At 39.2% G+C, this 18,285-nt stretch overlaps 1 protein-coding gene across 2 annotated transcripts in view; it reads left to right on the plus strand.

Moving 5' to 3' along the window:
• The window catches only part of LOC124868119 (protein kinase C beta type-like), a 47,745-nt gene that overhangs the window by 7,119 nt on the left and 22,341 nt on the right, over positions 1-18,285 (plus strand). For both annotated transcript variants that reach the window (XM_047364946.1, XM_047364945.1), the window contains exon 3: positions 16,629-16,711. In XM_047364946.1, coding sequence (XP_047220902.1) covers positions 16,629-16,711 — 83 coding nt within the window. The remainder of the gene's footprint in view (positions 1-16,628; positions 16,712-18,285) is intronic.

Genomic DNA, 18,285 nt, shown 5'->3' on the forward strand with positions numbered 1-18,285 from the left:
ACATGTACCAACAGTTGGGTGCTTGCTCACTTGTGAACTTCAGATGAGGTGGTCATGTGGGTCACACATCAACGCAGATTTATCTTTTTAATCTCAGGGATGCTCATCTGAGGTTCAACATTTTAAGAGAATTGTTTCAGCTCTTTTATGCAGTGTTTGCATTATTAGTTTTAATGCAATGTTTTCCTTTAGCTGTACAGAATCTGACCTTAACAGTTTGCAACTGTACAGTATGTATACTCAATACTTGGTCGGGGCTCCTTTTGCATGAATTATTGCATCTGTGCGGCGTGAAATGGAGGAGATGAGCCTGTGTTTCTGCTGAGGTATTGAGGAAGCACAGGTTGCCTTAATAGCAGACTATAGCTCGTCTGCTTTGCTGGGTCTGGTGTCTCTCCTCTACGGGGTTCAGGTAAGGCGAGTTTACTGGCCAATCAAGCACAGTTACACCATGGTCACTGACTCAGCTGTTGGTACATTTGGCAGTGTGGGCAGGTGCCAAGTCCTGCTGGAAAATGAAAGCAGCATCTCTATAAAGTTGGTGAGCAGAATGTAAGTATGAAGTGCTCTAAAGCTTCCTGGTAGATGGCTATGTTGACTTTGGACTTGATGAAACACAGTGACCAACACCAGCAGATAACATGGATCCCCAAATCATTACGGACTGTGGAAACTTCAAACTGGGACTGAAGCTGCTTGGACTCTGGGCTCCTGGACCTCGATTTTCTGTTTGGTTGTGCAACTCTTTCCACTAAACTTTTCCCTTGCACTTCTCTTTCCATCAATATGTCTGAAAAAAGCGCAGCGTGAGCTTCTTTTGCAAGAACCTTACCTTCTTCTGAAAGTTGTCAATGACTGACTGCGATGGAGTCAGCAAATTGTGTGGGCTTTACCTTAACATTTCTGTACTAAGAAAAACATTTTATTGGTTGTATGTTAGCTATAAGCCACAGTAATCCAAATCTACAGAATTAAATCCTTGGAATATATCACACTAAATGGAAAAAAAAAAATCAGTATAGTTGATCTTGACTTTTAAAGGTCAATCACTTAAATAAAAAACCCTTTCAATATTCTGATTCACTGAGATGCACCTTTACCTCACACTCTTCAGTAAGTGAGTACACACAATCTCGAGTAACTGGAAATTAATTTGGTAAAGTGAAAATAGGGTGAAATTTGAAACATAATTTTCCTTAAGACAATTTAGACACTTGGAACCCGTTACCGATAATAATTATTTATAACTTCTGTGCGGAGGTTCCTTGTCTCAGTTTCATTTTCGATGAACAGGGCCACTTCCTTTATGTTGTTTGTGGTGTTATAACTTTCAGTTGTGATTTAAACAACCTTTTTAATACATATGTCTGGATTTATTAAAGGCTATAGAGGGAACAGAATAAAGAAAAGGTGTCCTGAGGCTGACCATTGTGGGTTTAGTCATTGCTGTTAAAAATTAAAAAAATCTTTTTCGTCAGTAGCAGATTATTTCTGTTTATTTGCTTGATTTGTCTTCTTAGTACATGAAATATTTGTGTACTTGTGGATTGCAGCAGGCTTGATGGAGCCTTCTGTGCCTGGGTAGAGACATTTGAGGTTACTACCATGCATCGTTTTGAACAGATCTCTTCCATCTCCCTTACAGCCTCTGAGTAGAGAGATTCCCCAGAACCGATGATAGCGGTGGAGCTGCATACTCTTATACCTTGTTCCAGTTGGAACTCATTTCTCGTCAAGCTGAAACTTATCGAAGGCGCTGTAATAACCCAGAAGACCACAGAGATTGTTGCCCTGGTGATGGTTGTCTGGGGGCTAACATTTAAAGGCATAGTTGAGATGTTTTAAAGTGAGATTACTGTTAAAAGGTTATTACACCAGGAGTGAATGATTGTATCTGCATCTTCATTTCATATAGATTAGTCAGTCCTGGAGGCTGAAGCTAATGACTAGTCTTTGATGGGCCAAGATAAAAACGGGCGTCTATCATCTTAAGACGACTCCAACCTTGAAATTAACGGATTATGTGAAACCTATCTTAAGCTTTAACCATCATCATGTTTGCATTGGGCGGGTATAAGGCACCGTTGCCGTTCAGGTCTTTCCGTACCCGACTTTCTTGGTTACTAAATGGTGCCGAGATGTTTTATCGGCACCGTACGTTAATTCAAACCCACCAGGGGAACAATTTGTACCAGCTTTGACAACCGGGAATGTGATTAAATAACTTTAGTAAATTACTTCCACCAACAGAAAGTCACTCAGAGTGAGGTTGGTTTGATCAGAAATAAGAATCAAAGTGAATGGAAATGGAGTCTAAAATAACGTTTTCAGATCATGATCTACATTTGAATTAAATTACATTTAAGAATTAAACATTTTTCTGACATTTATCTTCACAATTTATGGTTTAACCACAACATGAATTAAAGTTATATGCCATAGTTTAAGTACTTGGATTGGTTTGTTTTCTGGTATGCTTAGGAAGTACGAAGTGCCAAAATGGCGACACATACAGTCGAAAGTGGGGTACAAATGGGTGAAGAGGAGAATGGATGTTTTTCACAGAGAAGCAGATTATTATTTATACAGGACATGGAGGTTGGACGTGGAACACCACCAGAGATCTTCTATCCCTTGAAAACTGACCATAAAGCTGTCTGATACAAAGATAAATGCATGTTAAAAGTGAAAAATATACATTTGATTATATAAAATATTATTTACTCCGACTGAAAACAGTCAAATCAATGTTTCGCTTTCATTATGTGTTTCATCAGGAAGATTATTTGTGTCGCACTGCCTCCTGCCTTGCAATGCAAAGAATCACTAGCTTCTGTGTAAATAACCACCGAATGTAAACATGATGATGATTTAAAGGTTCATTAAATATCATTCACATTAATCTCTCTGAGATTTTTAAGATTAAAATCATTCTAAGATGGTAGTACTTTGCTTTGGTCTTGGCCCCATCAGTTTAGATGTTTATGAATTATCCTGAGGGAACAACCACTCTGGATAATCACAAAATAAAAACTGCAGCAGAGTTTTCTACTGCAGGTGAGATAGTAACTGCTTCTAATATTTAACAAAGCTTAAAAAGATCTATCATTCTGAAATGAGGAAATATAGTCATGTGTGTGTCTATATATATATATAATATATCTGCCAACAGACATTTTGGCCAACCTCCATTTATGTCCACAATTTCCTAGTGATTTACTTATTTTTTTTAAATTATAGCTGCACAAGCTGCAAAATTATAGTTGAGATTAACCCACATTTTCCTCTCTTTATTTCCGTCCTCATGATTTCCACCAATGTCTCTGAGCTTTAGCATCTTGGTCACTAAAATCTGTGTCAGGTGTGGGCATCACAGGCAGCCAAGTCCACCTGACTGACCACATGTATTATTGGCAGGCAGAGCATGAATGCAGGACACTTAGCATCGATTAGCCTACCAAATGATCCGTCTAAGCAGTTCTTTGGGATATTCGTATTTTTATTGAAATGACGAGTATGATTCAATGTATCTTGTGAATTCTAATAAAATAAAAACCCTTTAGGCAGTAAATGCTACAAAATAGAAAGAATAACTGTATAAATTATAAAACATATATGAAAAACAAAATTGGAACAGATGAATAATTTTAGATATAGTTTTAGAGGTTTTTGGGCTGATAATCTAGCTTTGAGCTGATAAAACACATACTGCTCCTAATAATGAAACAGTCAGTTAATGGCAACAAAAAGCTGAATCAGTACCGTTACCAGGTAGATTATTTAATGTTTGACTTCATTGGCATCTTATAACATAAATGCAGCATTTATTGATGTTCTCGTGGAACCAACAGGGGAAACATTTGTCGAGCAGCTAAAGTAAAAATCTCAATCTTACCAACAGTTTTTGTAAGCTGCATTTATTTAAATCAGCCTTATGACGAATTGGGATGTGAAGAAAACTGCTGTAAACCTTTAGTCCAGCAGACTGCATTACTCATTTACTCCGTTTGAAAGACTCTTCGCTAATAAATATTTTTTTTCAACTAATAAATAATAGATGATGAACACCTTTAGAGTTTTACAGTTGATTAAATCCTTCTACTATTTCTATAATTATTATTTATAAGTTCCTCTGGATCCATAAGCGGGAAAAAGTTTAAATTGTTATTTTACATTAAATGTTTTAACTACAGAAAATGTTAGTAAACAATTTATTTATTTATTAGAATAAAATAACTAATAATCAGTCCATAAGTACAGGGAATTGGTTCCCCTGACTGTCTAATCAAAGGCAAGTATTTATATAAAGTAGAAGATGCCTAGACAGTGGAATAAATGATGGCAAGACATGAAGATGATCACTAAGCTTCTGGGAAACTGCATCCAAACCTGAAACATTTGTCCCTCCTTCTGCAGAGCCGTCTGCATTAAACTATGAAAAATTAAAAATAATAAAGGGTTCATACTCCACTAAGTTAGGTTTACATGAAAAGACAGTTTTAGGGAAATGTGTACTTTTTTTATGTACATGGAAAATTTTAAGTGCTCTGATCATCAGCACCGCAACATTTGTCTTACAGAACTGTGGTGAAACAGTTAGTAATTAAAACCAACAACAACTTAAAATGTCACAAAATTCGGGTGAAAAATATTCTGTTTTATGTTCCGGTATTTGCAATTTTCATCACATTCATATAACATTCCTACTAAACACTTTACATTAACTTTCAACCGCCACAAACAGATAACAGGTAGCGGGAAATTGGAAAGCTGAAAAGACCATCTCCAGAGTAGGACCATTCACCAGTGAAAGTGAAATTACCCGGGTAATTTGAATCGAAATAGACCCTGAGCTTTTAAGAGGCCCGGGGCTTTCCACAAGCAACGGAAAAGGGGCTATATTAGTGAAATGAAGTCCACCTGTCTGCAATCCAAATGTCACAAGATCTCTCAGTTTAAACACAACTTTTCTGAAAGGCCCCCAGAGGCTGCAGCACCACTAAGCAAGAGGCATCACACCATGAAGATGGAGGAGCTCTCCGAACAAATCAGGGACAAAGTTGTTGAGATACAAGGGATACAAGACTGGGACGGAGGTTCACCTTCTAGCAGGACAATGACCGAAACATACTGCTAAAGCAACACTTGAGTGGTTTAATGGGAAACATTTAAATTTGTTGGAATAGCCTAGTGAAAGTACAGACCTCAATCATATTGAGAATCTGTTCTTAGCCTTGAGGGTCGCTGTGAACAAGGGAAAACCATCCAACAAGCAGTTTTGCCTTGAAGAATTGGCAGAATTCCCAGTGGCAAGATCTGGCAAGCTCATAGTGTTATCCAAAGCATCCTACAACTGCAAACAGTTGTTCTACAAAGTACTGACTTTAGGGAAGGGTGAACAGTTATGCACGCTGAGGTTTTCTGTTATTTTGTCCTGTTTATTGTTTACTTCACAATAAAAATAAAAATAAACAATCATTTAATTCAATTTTTATTCTGGGTTTTGAGGCAACAAAACGTGAAAAATGCCAAGACACTGTAAATGATGCACAATTTTTGTAGATTAAAAATCTAAAGTCTTAATGTTTCCTTGACCTGCAATTAAATTTAGGATTTAGTTTCTCCCCTGAAAATCTGCCCAGATTCTGCAAACTGAGAACGTGCTGACTGTTATCTGTTGTAGCCTAAATCCTTAATACTTGTAGATTTGAATTACTAGATTGGATCATCAGTAAAATGTAACGCCAATTGAGCAAGATATCTTGAGGCTCTTCCTTATTGCATTTTGCCTATCCTAATGTAGTTGAGTGAACTCCCTTCATCTTTTATTAAACAGTGTTGTGGAAAACATGCAGAAGAAACTATAAAACTTGTGTGCACAACAGAGCTCAAAGAGTTGTAGAGAAAGAAACGGCTGTATGTACAGTTCAGTGAGAGTGGGAGGTCCACAAACAGACGAATTCAACTGGTTGCTTCAGAGGAATGCCAGCCATCTGATGCAGACATGTTCTTACATGAAGCCAGGCTTAGCAACAAAAAGCACTACGCTTGATGCAGGTTTTGGCTCTGCATCGAATTGTAGGGGAAATATGTTTGGATACCTTCTCAACGGGTATCCAGCCATGTCAGAGTATGTACCTTTTTCCACCAATGTTTGGTTTTTCTACATTAGGAGGCTCAATGTGTGCGTAAAAAGAGGAAGTAACTGCTGTCGTTTCCTTCTAAAAACAGAGATCCAGAAGGCTGGTCACAGTTTGGTAGTGGCGTGTTGAATCGTCTCAGTTAGAAAAAGATAATTCAAATTTTTTCCTATAGAAAACGAATGGTTTGAATAAACCAGAACAGAAAGCAAAGCAGATTTTAGCCCCTGGAATTTTATTTTCTTGGTCCTTTTTATTTATTTTATTAAACGTCTCTTTAAAAAACCCCACTATTAACACTTATTCAAAGCAAGGTTCATGCGCAGTCTTGAAAGATCTAAAAAAGTTCCAGACTTTTTTTTCTATTCAATTATCTAAAGGATAAAAACATAATTTCTGAAAAAAAGACTTTAAATTGATTTAAGATACAATCAGGGCATTCCAACTTTTATCACTTGATTGATTGTTGATCATTTTAGTTTTTTGAGTTACTAACAGATGAACACAATATCATTCAAAAAAAGAGTCATTTCCCTTCTGGTTTGGCCTCTAGATCCTTTTACCTCTAGGTTTTAAACTGGTCCCAAAGTTCTTAACCGAGTTCAAATGAGCTGCTAAACTAATCATTAAACTTCCTTTCTTTAATTTGTGAAGTGAAGGTATCAGAGATCACAAACTGGGATTTAAAGGATCTGAACTTAATCTAGGATAAAATTATTTCAATATTTTAACTTATAACCCTCTGTGAAGAGTTTTTCACATCACAGGAAAAGGTGTTAATAGACCACCTGGCCAAATAAATATAAATAAATTATTATTAATTGTAATATAAATTAAATATTAAGATCTGAAATAAATGACGCACCATGGTTTGAGGCCAGAGGCTATAAATCAATAGTAGTGGCTTGTTGAGGCAGTTTCATGTTCAGCTCTTGATTAGTTCTTGATATACTTGACTTCACCTGCAGCTCCAGATGAAAGCAGTTATTTTCAGTGGCACAGTAAAGATGTGGGGCGCATTTACTTTTTATATTCAAAAGTTAGAAACTGCCAATTGCAAATTAGCCAAATCAGGTTGATTTTCTCGCTGAAGTTGGAATGTTTTCACATTTAACGTAAAAAAACGTTCCACGGAAATCCAGTAAAGCTCCTGGCAATATAAAGTTTATTGAAAGCCTCTGTAATCTTGCGTCATATAAACACTCTGACTGGGCATGTTCCTTTTAGCGTTTGAGTGCAATAAACACAGATAAATATATTGACAGCTTGTTTTGCTTATAATAGTTGGCTCTGGCAGCTGGAATACAGTCGGGTGTGAAATGAAACGCAGTGTTTTGTCCCAAGGCAGTTTTCCAGTACCAAAGTAGGAGCTTCCAGCTTTTTCAGTTAAATCAATTCTTCTGAAAGTGTGGGGGGGTCCCATGGGGGGGCCAGGTGGCATGATGGGGAATTTGTGATCCCTACTAAGTGTGTTCTCTTTTTAAAATGACCTATTCCTGCCTCCATTGTTTGAAACAGCTAGAAATGATGTCGAGTAGCAAGGAAGAACATTTTCTAATATGGTGGAAAGATGACCAATGTTTACAATCTCCAATTTTGGCATTGGCAAATTCGCCACTGGCGCCCTGTGCTCTTCACAGATGAAAGCAGGTTAACACTGAGCACATGTGACAGACGTGACAGAGTCTGGAGACACCGTGGAGAGCGATCTGCTGCCTGCAACATCCTTCAGCATAACCGGTTTGGCAGTGGGTCGGTAATGGTGTGGGGTGGCATTTCTTTGGAAGGTCGCACGGCCCTCCATGTGCTCGCCAGAGGTAGCCTGACTGCCATTAGGTACCGAGATGAGATCCTCAGACCCCTTGTGAGACCATATGCTGGTGCAGTCGGCCCTGGGTTCCTCCTAATACAGGACAATGCGAGACCTCATGTGGCTGGAGGGTTTTATTTCAGTCGGACCTACGCTGCTATTTGACGGGAATGTCATGAGTCAGACAGGAAGTGAGACGTGGCTAGGTAAAACGCATCCGCTCTGGGGAAAATACAAACTAAAATGGTCAAATCGCAACGAAAACATTACGCAATTTCTGATCGCATTGATTCTTAAGTAGTTTTGTCTGGTTAATTTCCAAGATGGACGACAAGTGATTGAATATCAAAGCATAGAACAAAGCTGTTTAATATGACACGTCAGACCTTTCTTATAAGGACAACAGCCAAGATTCCTGCTACATACTCCAGTGTGAAGACTCGATTTTGCGAGTCTGCTGGTCCGTCGACGGACCCTCTAGTCTGTATTATTTGAAGGAATTGGATTGGAGCCTATAGAGACGGTTGCATACGGTGTGTTTTCTGGGTTAAGTTTGTCGTACATTGAAAGTTTCATAAACTCACCCCTGATGTTTACATCAATTAAAATGAAGTTTAGTTTGATGAAGTTGTCTTTAATCACAGCCTTAAACATTGTAAAGACAGCATAAAAAACATCCTGTTCATGATTTTAACTTTCCCATGGTGTTAATCCGAGTAGGGAATGCTGTTTGTCTTATGCTGATAAGCACAGTTTATGTTTACATGAATATATTAAAACCTCATGGGACTTTTCATTTAAATTCCTTTTAATTTTTGATTTGTTTTTTAAATAGATATAAGTAAATATACATACTGGGAGGCTATGAATGAATAGACTACTGGGAGTAATGAAACCCTCCAACTCCGACCACAGCTGGCCGGTGTTTATGAATACAGCAGCTAATGGCCTAATACGTGCTTTTAAGAGCGAGATTCGATTAACCTCAGGAACCAATATGAAATGGCATGTTTATAAACCTCTTTGTAGCTGCTGTTGATCAGGTTGAAAATGGCAATTGTAAATACATTTTTATATGAGCAGCATTCACATTTCCAGTATTAGAAAATGGAAATATTAGCTAATATTCACCTACTGTACATGCTCCCATTCAGATCCATTGTAAGCAAACATCAAATCTCCTTCCACTGCTATGTGGAAAATTACCAGCTTCATGTACCTGCTTAAAATAAACACTAGAGTCAGGGGGTGCACCGATTTACTCGCTTTGAAAAATAAGTCAGACTTGTCAGGTTTTTTGTTTGGAATTTAAATGATCAGATTAAAATACAAACTCTTGCCTATTTTTGATGAATGTTTTAGTAAAAGATACTTGGGGTTCTTGTACAGTCTATTGGTTTTTTTATGTTCTATTCTTGCACAACTTTGTGTTGATGTTTAAGATGAATTTAAATTTTCTTATCTTTTTTGTATGCATTTAAACTGAACTCAACAACCTGTGTCCCTTTTGACATTTCTTTTGCATTATTGACTCCTATTCCTAATGCATTTTTGTTAATGCACTACCATTTTATTATTATTATTTTTTTCATTTCTTGGTGTTGAAATCCCGAAAAAATCTCATGTGTTTCCTGCAAGTTGAAAATTATTTTGTTTTTTCCATTTATCGGATTTTAAAAACTCTAGTTTTTGATTGCTTGTTTTTTCGATCGGAATCAACATTGCTGCCAGTTTCACACACTCCCAGGTTCAGGTAATAGTCTCCATTCTTTAGGTCGCAAAAAAGAAATATCAATATATTTTTCCATTTTTCGAAAACAGACTATTCATTTAAACTCAAATTAAGTTTGTTGTAAAATTAAAGATGTTTTAAAGGCGATCTTTAAAGAGCATTCTTTGTCTTTATTGCTACTAAGGCATTATTACTGGATAAGGTAAACACTTTTAAAAGCACAGGTAATATTTATAAATCTAGGACTTTATTCCCTTTCGCTTGACTTGTCCGTGGTGCTCGTTTAGTTTCCACTACTCTCCTGGTTTTTTGCCACCAGATTTTCTCCCAAACATCTGTATTTGTCTTTGTAAGCGAGGGAAAGAAATAGCACTGTTCAGCAACAGGTGGGAGAGGCGCAGCTCTGCGTTGCTCTATGCATCATACAGCTGAAAATAAGTCTGATCACTTTAAACCATAGGAATGCTATGACAAAAAATGTCTGCCCTTTTGGAGAAGTTTTAAAGCCCTGGTAAACTGGCCCATTGTAAAGTATGAATGTGAGTGAGGTTGGTGATTAGGTTTTCCTGCCTCCATGAAAAAAGTAGAAACTGTTTCAAAATCTCTAATTGAGCGAGGCTTTGGTACTGTGGATCTAAATGGGAGTGTCTGATTCCACAACACCAGTCATTTCTGTCTTTCTGTTGTGTTTCTTTTTCTTCTAAAGAACTGGTGAACAGGATTTTATTTAAATGTAGCATGTTGAGGCCTGAAGGCAGATTATGATTATGCATCCGTCAGTGGCATGTATCCTGGTACTCATCCAAGATGGAGGAATTTCCCAGCTGTCCTCCTGTCGATGTGAAACTGTTGGCCTGCTGTTCTCCTGGCGGCTCTTTGCATAGATATTTTATTTGGGGGTTGACTCTGATTGGCCGTTGATGGCATCAATCTGATAAAATGGAGCGGCGTGCATTGCCTCGACTGTAGGGCTCAGCCTGGTTGCTAGGAAACAGAGCAAAGACCTCCTCGCCAGGTCACCATTCCTGTCTTTTCAGTTGTTTTGTGCATGTGTGTTTGTGAACACGTGCAGCTGTGAGAGTGAGTGACGGAGCAGATTTAAAACCAAAAGGTGTTTAAAGGGGACCCGCAGTTTTTCATGGTGTTCTGCTGCTCCAGCTCTTTCTGACATGCTGCACACACAGAAGTGAGTCTCCACCCCCTCATGTCGCCTCAAACCCAGCTGTGCCCGCATCCCTTCATTCACACACGCAAATTATCAGCCCTGCCACTCTGAAGACCCTCATTGGAAAAAAATGCATTCCCTACACCCTCCTTTTTAATCCTACCTGTCATATAATATCTTTAATGTAGCACTTATACTAGCCCAAACCTGTTTTAATTAAAACTCACAAATCATCTGACCTCATTGCACCACTTGGACTTTTTCCAAGTTCAGGTTTTTTTGTGTTCCATTTGAACAATGCACATTAGTGAGCATGGGTACATCCTGAAAATGTGCCAGATTTGACCTTGTTGGCTAATATTTAGCCTTGGTCTGCACGTAGGCAGATGACATAACACATCAGAAATCATAAAAAACTCAACAAAAAAAAATGATTTGAGTATTTAAATTCAAGAAGGCAAAACTTATTCCGTTTCTTCACACACAGAGTGATGCATTTCAAGCATTTATTTCTGCTAATCCTGATGAATATAACTAACAGTTAATGAAAACCCAAAAAGAAGAATATAACAGAAGCCCAAAGAAAATAATTTTTAATTTATAAATGTCAGCCAATGGAAGATTATGTCCATGCACTGTGCAGTATATGGAGTCTGGGCTCTTTTTGCATGAATTCCTCCATCAATGCAGCAGGGCATGGAGGTGATCAGCTTCTAGAGTCTTCTTTCTGAAGGCCTCAGACATCTCTTAAGATGATGACTTTTGGCACTGAGTAACAGTTTTGTTTCTCGATAAGCTTTGATATAGATATGGCCTAACATAAGGGGTGTGACAGTTGTAGTCCAGGTCCTGGATACTGGTTCTTGAAGTTCTGACTCCAGCGACAACCCATGCCTTTTCAATCTTCGCCAAACTCTTGATTGGTCTTGGCTTCAATATCCTTTCAGTGCGTAGGTCCCTGTAATCTTTACACTTTCTCCTTTCACTTAACTTTCTATCTAAACCAGCACTCTGGGAGACTTTTTTTCCTTCCACTCAGCTTCCATTATTAAGCTTGGATACAGCCCTCTGTGGACAGCCAGGTACTTCAGTAAATGATAAATGGAGCTATGTAGCTCTGTTCTAGTTTGGCTAGTCTCATCTGCACTGACTAACTCTCAGATTCATACACTGATATGATATGGTAGACCACTTGGGGTTAGCGTATTGCTCAGGGACACTTTGACATGAGGTTAGGAAATTGGAACTGAACTCAGTCAATCAGTCAGTCTATTCTTCCCACTAAGCTACAGCCGTCAGCAGCTTTTTCTATGATTTTGTAGGCTATGACATTGCTATAGAGTAACATTGCTATAGCAACATTTTATTTATTGTAGGTTATGTAGTAACCAAAACGTCTGAGTTTGCTGCAGATGCATATATTGTTACAGTACAAATAAACGTTATAGGTAAAATAATATATAATATGTGATATATAGTCTCAGTAATATAATTTCTGTATTTCTGTTTTTAGATTAAAGAAGTTATGTTATATTTTTCTGTCTTTTATAACACTGTAATATTTTGACACTGTAGTACTTTTGCTCAAGTTTATCACAGTCTCAGATTTTTGTAGTGGCCCTTGCCTGTTTTTCCTGTCAACATTTTTGACCTCAATGTTAAAAAAACAGGTCAAAGAATAGAGCCCTGTAACATCCTTACGGGGCTGTCTAGACAGGAAACCCACCAAGGACTTTTTTTTCTTTTATTTTGATATGACTGTTTCCAAATGATAGCTTCTTATGAAAAATCGAAGAGTCAATTTGGTTAACAGAAAGTGATTACCGACAGTCTCAGGCTTTCATCTTCTCCTTTTCTTGGCCCAGCTTCATGTTTCTTCTTCTTCTTTCATTTGCCCGCCCCTTTAGTCGCTCTCCTCTACAAACTTAACCCCCATTTGCATTTTGAAAGCATTCCCATAAGTAGTCTAACAAGCCTGCTAGTAAAATTCACCCCACGTTGGTGCTTTGACTGTGGAATGTGTTTCAGTTAAAACCAGCTAATGTTACCCGTTCTCACACCTACAGTAATAGCACAAACAAACATTAGCTCTTTATTGGTTTACTCCATGAATCCTGTGGAAAGTGTCTGTGGTTGCCACGGTGCCTCATTAAACCTTAATGAGAAGGTGAATAATTAAGAATAAAGCTGAGCAATGTCACCCTGAGTATTTTTAGGAACTGGCCTTTGTTGCAGGATCTAAGTGTTTTTATGATGCTTGACTAAACATTGTGAGGCAATGACGTCTTGATTCCATTTTCTGCTGTTGCAACTTACTGTGAGGTGGAAGTGGGTAAAATCAGCACTGTGCAATGTTGTTGGGTTTGATTTCAGCTGTTATACGAGGCTAAACCGCGCTGATGCGGCTCTAGAGACGACAGGCTGTCACTGATCCACCCTGTTTCACTCTACTGGGGTTTCAGGACTGGTCTGAGTCTCATCTTTGTTTTGTAGGGCTGTAGTTTATCCAAATCTGACCCGGAGTGGAACAAACTCATACACGTGTTTCTAATGCTTAGTTGACTTTTTAAAGTTACCTGGTCTTAATGTTGGATGTTTGAACCAGTAAATTCACTGCTCATAGATAGAGAATGTCACAAAAAATGACAAAATTTCACTATTTAGGCACATTAGTATGCACTTATTTCAATAAATACCATTTATGAATTTCTTTTGTATACGTTCTAATTATCTATTTATATAAAGTTGTGAAAAAAGGCAACCCCTGTTAAATATTCAGGTCTTTATTAAGAAATGTTATATTTCTTTTTAATCTCAGCAAAATAAAAAGATTTAATTTCAAATAAACAACAAATGCAATTTGTTTTTATTGATAAAACGAGATATCATCAAAAAATGTCTTTCCTAGCTGAGGAAAAAGTTAGGACACCCTACCCCCACATGGCTGGTGTTGCCCTTCTTGGCTGAAATAACTTCAGTGTGATGTTTGTTGTATCAATCCATGGATCTCTGACACCAGTCTGAAGAAAGGTTGCCCCTCTCGCTTTCAGCTGTGAGATGTTTGAGATGGTTCTCTGCATGTAAGGCCTGGTTCAAGTCACCTCACAGCATCTCAATAAGATTAAAGAACAGAAATTTCCATCTCCAATTCACAGCTAATCCTTGGTGGATTTACCTGTATAATCCCCTAACCATGACACTTCCACCTCCGTGCTTCAAAGCTGGTTTGAGGTTGTTTTCATGGAAGGTTGTATTTGGTTAATGCCAAACATGTCCTCTGTTCTGGTGCCCACATATTTCATTTATTTGAAGAACATTATTCCAGAGGTCTGGGTCTTTCTCTATCTCCTCTCTGGGAAACTTTAATGTGGCCTTCATGTAGCAAAGCAAGGGTTTTCTGCTTGAACTTCCAATGAAAGGTAAACTTGTACAGTCTCTTTTCTGTACAGGCAGGCACTTTCATATCAACAGTAGCAGGACCCTGTTGTAGGTCATTTTTAGGTTTATTGCAGACTTAGTTTAGCATCTTGTGCTTTCAGTGTGAATTTGCTTGGAGTGCCAGATCTGGGCATGTTAGTAGTTGTTTTCAATGTTCTCCAATCTCAATCAAGGGGAATGGCTGATTTCCATTTCTTTTGTGACCTCTCCAAATCCCTTACTAGACTCCTAAGCTTCTACAGTCTTCCTTCTGTCCCAGACATCTCTTAGGATCCCACCGTGATGTTTACTCTCACTGCAACAGTCAGAAGCACACCCAACTAAATATCAGGGGTATAAAAAAGATGAACCCTCATTCAAAATGCGGATTTCATTGTGTTTTTGTGGTTGTGGCCATTTTAAATGCGAATAAATGTGGGGGTGTCCTCATTTATTCCTCTCCAGAATTTTGTTTTATCACATTTTACAAAAAAATCTGAAAAGGGTTTTTCTTTGTTTGTTTGCTTCTATTACTCGAATTTCTTCTATTACTTGATGTGATGTTAAACATCCATATGTCTAAATGTGTTCGATAAGCACACGGGATGTCAAAGTCAAATACACCGAGGGCCAAAAAACCATATTTGCTACAAGCCAAGGGCCAGACTGTTTCAATGTTTATTAAAACATATTGAAATGATTGCACATAGCCTATTGAACCAAGACCTAACATAGAGTATATTATTTAATAATTAAATGAATAAAGCAAAATTTGGTATGGCTCTGTCTGTAACCTCAAGGGAACACATTTTCAACAGGCAAACAGCAAAAAATTTTATTGATTTGAAAAACAAAGTATGTTTCTTAATATCAAGATGAATACATAAATAAAAGTGTGTGCATTATAAACTTTATATTGCATTATATTCTTTCATTACAGACAAACTTTCTCCACACAGAAGACACACAGGTTTGCCTTTTGCCTCCGTGAACATGTACTCTGCCTCCCACCTGGCTTGAAACCCCCTGTTCTCAGCGTCCACCTTACGTTTAGCCATTTTTGAGGGGGGGGGGGGGGGGGTACCTGAAAGTTGATCTCTGCTGTGATTGCTGATGAACAATGAAGCCGCTTGTGCGCGCTACAGTGACTTCGCGGACTACCGTTGCATTGTGGGGAATGTAGTGTTGGTGCATGCAAAACGCCAGCGGGCGGCTGTGGCCTGCGGGACGGTTCTAATAGTAATTAAATATCATCCAGGGGGCCTTGACTTTGACATATGTGTTGTAGGGTGTCCTATCTTTTTTTAAATGTCACTATACAGGTCACACAGGATGTTTAATATCGAGCGCAGGGTTGCACCAGATGGTGGACTCAGATAATTATTTCTTTCCTTACAGTAAATCGCACCAAAGCAAAGCTAGCTCGAATATCGTGCATTCCTTTCGCGCACAAGTCACAATTTCTGTAATCCAAGTTGAAAAAGGAAACTTGAACTTGGAAAGCAAGATTTTTGTTTACCAGGACCAACCTGAGAAACACTAACTTTGCTACAGTGATTGGAGTGTTGCAAACAGCAGAATCACAGATGCTTGAATGCCAAGAAAGGATGTAAAAAATGTTGTGGATTTGATCCTGACTTTGTGACAAGTCGTTGTTAAAACCCATGTTCTACATTTTCTGGGCAATTTCTGTTCACGCCGTGGCCTACGACCCTTTCTGTTTTGAGCAGCAAGTGGGATGCAACAAATATCACAGAAGAGGTAAAAATAAAAAAATAAGACCAAAACAGTTTTCGCTGCTGCTTTTACACTTTAACAAACCTTTAACACTTTGATTTGATCGAAATCTTCCTCCTGTAACTGACCAGCAACGCCTCCCCTCAGGGCCAGACTGTGAAGTTTTAAGCCCTGCAGTTCTTGTTGGAAAAACTCTTTGGTTTGACAAAACATGACATTTGACTGAGCTGTGTTGACAGTATAACACTGTTTATTTCAGTCATTCACCTCCTTGACTTAGCAGGAAAAAACACCAGATTCAGAGCGTTCTGTTGTTTGAAACTTCTAATGTGGGAAGTTTCCTGTCTCTTTATTTTTCTCTGTCGCTTTATTTTCACTAGGTGTAATCGTGATACCAGGCCTGATATGGCTCCATTTAAAGTAATTTATGCTGAAGCAAAAAGGGTATTTATAAAGAAGACTTATAAAGAACATTTCATTGAACGTGAACCTCAGAAATTGAAGGTGCTTGTTGTGCTGAGACCAGTGTCACATAAATTCCCATCTTGTTTGTTCCTGTACTTAAGTTTCGTTGCCATATTTGGCACTGTGAGTTAATATTTTTCTTTTTTTCCTCTTCCTCTCTAGTGTGCTGTTTTGTGGTCCATAAGCGCTGTCATGAGTTTGTCACCTTTTCCTGTCCTGGGGCCGACAAGGGACCTGCGTCTGACGTAAGTAATAACAGTTTACAGACACACCCGCTCCTCGTAAATGTTTATTTGTTTGCTCTGTAATTGTGCTCAGAATGTGTAAAAATAGATCACTTTTGCCACAATACAAGGAATTCATTATTGATGCTAAAAATAAATGCAGAAAACTGTGTGGACAGAGATTATTTACAAGGAAAGAAAACTGGAACAAACTGATCTACACCCTTATTATGTTATGCTCCTTACAAAATATACAGTACACTGGAAAGCATTCATTCTCCTTGAACTTTTTCCTAGTTTGTCACGTTAAAATCACAAACTTTAAAGCAGTTTATTTGAATTTTATATGATATACCACCACAAAAATAAGGCATTATTGTGAAGTAGGAAAAACGCGTGGGTTTCCAGTTTTTCTTCCAATAAAAACCCCTCTCCCAGTGTGCTCGACTGTGTGGTCCGTTTCGGCTCACGGCGTTAAACCTTCCTTTGAATTGTTTGATTTTTATACCTGGTGACGGCAGCGGTGTTCGCCCCCTCTTCCGGTGTAACCGACTGTGTGGCCTGTTCGGCTTACCACCGTAAGCTGCTTTTAGTTTTGTTTTTTTTACCTGGTGACAGCAGTGGTGTTCGCCCCCTCTCCCAGTGGCGCTTTCTGGCCCACCTAGAGGGATGGCATGTGCTAGTTCGAACAGACAACACCTCTGTCGTTTACCACATCAACCATCAGGGAGGCACCAGATCGGTGCGCCTTCTAGAGGTGTTCAGGGTTCTTCTGCAGTGGGCCTCTCTTCATCTGTCCACCCTACGAGCGATGTATTTACCTGGGGAGCGCAATCAGGTCGCGGACTCTCTATTACGCCAGGCCCCTGTTCCGGGAGAGTGCTCCCTTCACTGCGATTTGGTTCACATGATCTGGAGCCGCTTTGGTCAGGCGGAGGTGGATCTGTTTGCCACGGAGGAGTCAACTCATTGTCCCCTGTGGTATTCCTAACAGGGGCATCAGGTGCACTGGGCCAGGACGTGCTAGCTCATCCCTGGCCTTGGGTCCTCCTATATGCTTAGGGCCACAGGTTGTTGCTGGTGGCTCCGTTATGGCCAGCGCTGCCGTGGTTCCCACTGCTTCGGAGTCGGTGTCATGGCACCCCATGGTGTCTTCCAACCAGGAGGGATCTGCTGTCCTAGTTGGGGGGACGGATATGGCACCCCGACTCTCAACGTCTCCAGCTGTGGGCATGGCCACTGGGAGGCTGACTGGGTGTTCGGACCCTGTCAGGGGCACCATTTTGAGTGCTAGGGCACCCTCCACTCGTCAGCAGTATGACAACAGATGGCGTCTTTTTTCTCAGTGGTGTACTGCCCGCAATGAAAATCCGGTTTCTTGTCTGGTGCCCACTATTCTGGAGTTTCTCCAGTCTCTGCTTGATAAGTGCCGCTCTCCTTCAACCCTCAAGGTATATGTCGCAGCAATTTTGTGTCATCATGCATCTGTTGATGACCGAATGGTGGGGAGCCATGATATGGTCTCTCTTTTTCTGCGCGGTCCGCGTAGGTTGCATCCGCTGCTGGTTCAGAGAGTGCTCGATTGGGATCTGCCC

Source organism: Girardinichthys multiradiatus, chromosome 5, assembly GCF_021462225.1.
Source record: "Girardinichthys multiradiatus isolate DD_20200921_A chromosome 5, DD_fGirMul_XY1, whole genome shotgun sequence".
In the NCBI taxonomy this organism is placed as follows: domain Eukaryota; kingdom Metazoa; phylum Chordata; class Actinopteri; order Cyprinodontiformes; family Goodeidae; genus Girardinichthys; species Girardinichthys multiradiatus.